The sequence below is a fragment of the Lactuca saligna genome, chromosome 1, assembly GCF_052625555.1.
Source record: "Lactuca saligna cultivar CGN05327 chromosome 1, ASM5262555v1, whole genome shotgun sequence".
Lineage (NCBI taxonomy): Eukaryota > Viridiplantae > Streptophyta > Magnoliopsida > Asterales > Asteraceae > Lactuca > Lactuca saligna.
This window is the reverse complement of record NC_136417.1, coordinates 86,441,439-86,444,953: the sequence shown is the minus strand read 5'-3', so window position 1 is coordinate 86,444,953 and position 3,515 is coordinate 86,441,439. Positions and strand designations below refer to the sequence as shown.

The 3,515-nt window shown below is 33.8% G+C and overlaps 1 protein-coding gene across 1 annotated transcript; it reads left to right on the top strand.

The window, feature by feature from the left end:
• The first annotated feature begins 588 nt into the window (after positions 1 to 588).
• Positions 589 to 2,675, top strand: LOC145040889 (UDP-glycosyltransferase 85C2-like). Its single transcript, XM_078988778.1, has 2 exons — positions 589 to 1,127; positions 1,601 to 2,675. Exons 1-2 carry the CDS (start codon positions 635 to 637, stop codon positions 2,548 to 2,550), a joined length of 1,443 nt encoding a protein of 480 aa, XP_078844904.1. The 5' UTR covers positions 589 to 634; the 3' UTR covers positions 2,551 to 2,675.
• Positions 2,676 to 3,515: the final 840 nt, after the last annotated feature.

The following is a 3,515-nucleotide window of genomic DNA, read 5'->3' as shown; positions in this document are numbered from 1 at the left end:
CAACAAAAAATAATTGTATACTTTTAGGTTACGTTCTGAAATCTGTTTTTATAATATTTGTTTATAACTAATTAGGAGTCTCAATTTCGGTAAATTTAGATATATATTTTTATCAACTATGGGCAACGTGCACATCAACATCTAGGGGTTCCCAACTTCCCATCAAAACTTCACTTATTCCTAAAAAAAATTCCAAAAGACTCAAAAAAAAAAAAAAAAAAAAAAAAAAAAAAAAAAAAAAAAAAAAAAAGTAGCGCCTGATCTGATTAAATGAGTGTGATAGAGATATATATCAACTCAAATGAACCGTACTATAATAATTGTTATTAGTTTATACTAAATGACGTGTTACCTATTATGGAAAATTTTCCAGATGGCAGCAAAATATAACGCAACTTTTTTTATACTTAAAATATAAATTTTGTAGTTATTAATCAATAATCATATAAAACGTGTTTATAAACTATTGTAAATTAAAACGTTTTTCATATATTACTGTGCTTCGATGTGAAGAATTTCTACTCCATCCATACAAACACAATATCTTCATCTAATCATTGCTCGCTCTCTATATAACAAGACTCATATCTTCAACATATCCTAAAACATTCACATCCATACAGAAACTTACACGATGGGAACTGTAGTAGTGAACACTCAAAGAAAGTCACATGTGGTGTTCGTACCATATCCCGCACAAAGCCACATCAAGTGCATGCTAAAACTAGCAAGGCTACTGCACCACAAGGGCCTTCATATAACCTTCGTCAACACCGAGGTTAACCAAAAGCAGTTACTCAACTCCGGAGGGGCAAACTCTCTCGATGACGAACCCGGGTTCCAGTTCAAGACTATTCCCGATGGTGTTCCCGAGGGAACACCTAACTTTATGTATGCAGTTAGTGCCTCTATTCTTATCAACTTCTTGGATCCCTTTCTTGACATTATGCGAAGGTTAGAGAGTCCAGTTACTTGTATTATTGGTGATGGGATGATGCCTTTCACCGTTGACGCTGCTGAGAAGCTTAAAGTCCCAATCATGCATTTTTGGACTTTTTCTGCTTGTGCTTTCATGGGGTATTACGAAGCTCCAACTCTAATTGAGAAAGGGCTTATCCCACTAAAAGGTTAGCTTGTTAACTCCCTCCATTTTGGAAGCAAATAAGAATGTTGAAATTGATGTTGATATGTATACGTCATACGTGTGTATATGAAAATAAGGGCGAAGAATCAGATGTGGACGTAATTTGCTTTCAAAATCAGATGTGGTGAGAGACGAATTCCAAGAAGCAAAAGTTCTAGCTTACAGTAAAAAATCACATTATGAAATTAACAAATGAGTTTCTTTAAAACAATAGACCCCAAAAACATGATTATTAAGGTAATGTAGAAGTAAGAACTGTTTAAACTTTAAAATAACATGCATGCACTTTCTTTTCAATTTTTTCCATGCATATTAGGCGATAAATTAAGACTCAAATTATCCCAAAACCCAACACATTTATCATGTACGCCGTGAATGAAAGAATTTGGATTAATCTTTTGGAAAAGGTTTACTTAATTTGTCAATTATGATAACTAAGTTTTGCTAATGTTTCAGATGAAAGTTGCATGACCAATGGGTATCTTGACACAGTAATAGATTGCATTCCGGGATTAGAAGGCTTCCGTTTAAAGGACATTCCAGCTTATATTAGACCAACACGTTACCCAAATGATGCGGACTATGATTATGTCATTCAGTCCATCAAGGCAACTAGGAAAGTCCCAAACATAATTCTCCACACATTTGAGGAGTTAGAGTCAACCGTCGTCAAAGCCATCCAACTAATGATTCCTCGTGTCTACACGATCGGGCCATTGGAGTTGCTTCTAAATCCGATACAACTTGAACAAGAAACAAAGAAGTTAGATATTAAGGGCTACAGTCTGTGGAAAGAAGAAGATGGGTGCCTTAAATGGCTTGAATCAAAGGAACCACATTCCGTGATTTATGTCAATTTTGGAAGCTTAATATCATTTTCTTTAGAACAGGTTCTAGAGTTTGGTTGGGGACTAGCTAATAGTAACCATTACTTTCTTTGGATCATCAGGCCTGATTTGGTTATCGGAGAGTCTGCTGCTTTTCCTCCAGAACTTAAAAAGATGATTAATGAGAGAGGCTTTATCGCAAGTTGGTGTTCGCAAGAAGAAGTGTTGAAGCACCCTTCAGTTGGTGGGTTCTTGACTCACTGTGGGTGGGGTTCGACTATTGAGAGCTTATCCGCTGGGGTCCCCATGCTATGTTGGCCATATCTATGGGACCAACCAACTAATTGTAGGCAAATGTGCAAGGAATGGGAAGTTGGAATCGAGATCGATAGTAACGTGAACAGGGATCAAGTCGAGAGGCTCACGAGGGAGTTGATTGGAGGAGAGAAGGGTAAACGAATGAGGAGCAAGGCTATCGAGTGGAAGAAAAAGATTGAAATTGCAACGGGTCCTAAAGGCTCATCATATTTGAACATTGAGAAACTTGCCAACGACATTAATATGTTTTCAAGAAAGTAGTTTCTAAAGCTCCGTGTTTTTTTGTTGTTTTTCTTAGATCTCGTCTTTAGGTAAACATAAAAGGGATAACTCGAAATTGGTTGTAAGATTTATTTGCATTATACTTAGATTCAAAATTATTTCAATTCTACTTATATTATAATTCTTGTAACTTTATTTTTTGGTGGTACGTCATTTCAGTTTAGAGTTTAAGATAAAATGTTAAAGGAATAATTACAAAAAGAAAAAAAAAAAAAAACATAATATTTTTTCTAATGTTGGTTCTAACCATTAATTTGTAAAAGATAAATTAAAACTATATTAATAATACATCAAATTAAATTTTATTTAATTGTGATTTATCATAATTTTAATGGTTAGGAATAATTATAGATATAAAATGTATAAATTTAGGAGTTAATAAGTTCATAAAAAAACTACCAAATTTTGGTCAAAGTGATAGTTCAGTACGTGTTGAATTAATTACGAAAAAACCAATTTATTTTTTTGAAAGTTTAACCACAAATTTATGGATGATTTTTAATATAACTAATGAAAATGGATGATTTTTTTAGCCAAAATCTATGTTTTAGTGGTCACCAAAGAACTTTTATCCCAAAATAAGTGGTTTGTTAACACAAATGAAAATTCTATGGTTAAACTAAAAAAAAATAACAAAGTATATTGTTTTTTTCTTAATTAGTTCAATTGATTGAAATATTTAGCTATGTTTTAATTATTTCTTTAGTTCATAGCCTTATTATATCGTTTTATGCTCTGTTTTTAGTGTGTATGTTTTAATTTTGGTAGATCATAACACAAAGAAAAAGATGTTATATAATATGGTTATTAAAACTACGGGTGTTCGCGGTGCGGTTTGGTGCGGTTTACAGTCAAAACCGCAGACCGCACCTCATATGCGGTTTGAGATTTTTGGAAACCACGAACCGCACCGCGAAAGGTGTAAACCGTGGTTTGCGGTGCGG

Coding starts and splice junctions, on each gene's coding strand:
- LOC145040889 (XM_078988778.1), top strand. CDS start 635: ATGGGAACTGTAGTAGTGAACACTCAAAGAAAGTCACATGTGGTGTTC. Junction 1,128..1,600: donor AGGGCTTATCCCACTAAAAG/GTTAGCTTGTTA, acceptor CTAATGTTTCAG/ATGAAAGTTGCATGACCAAT.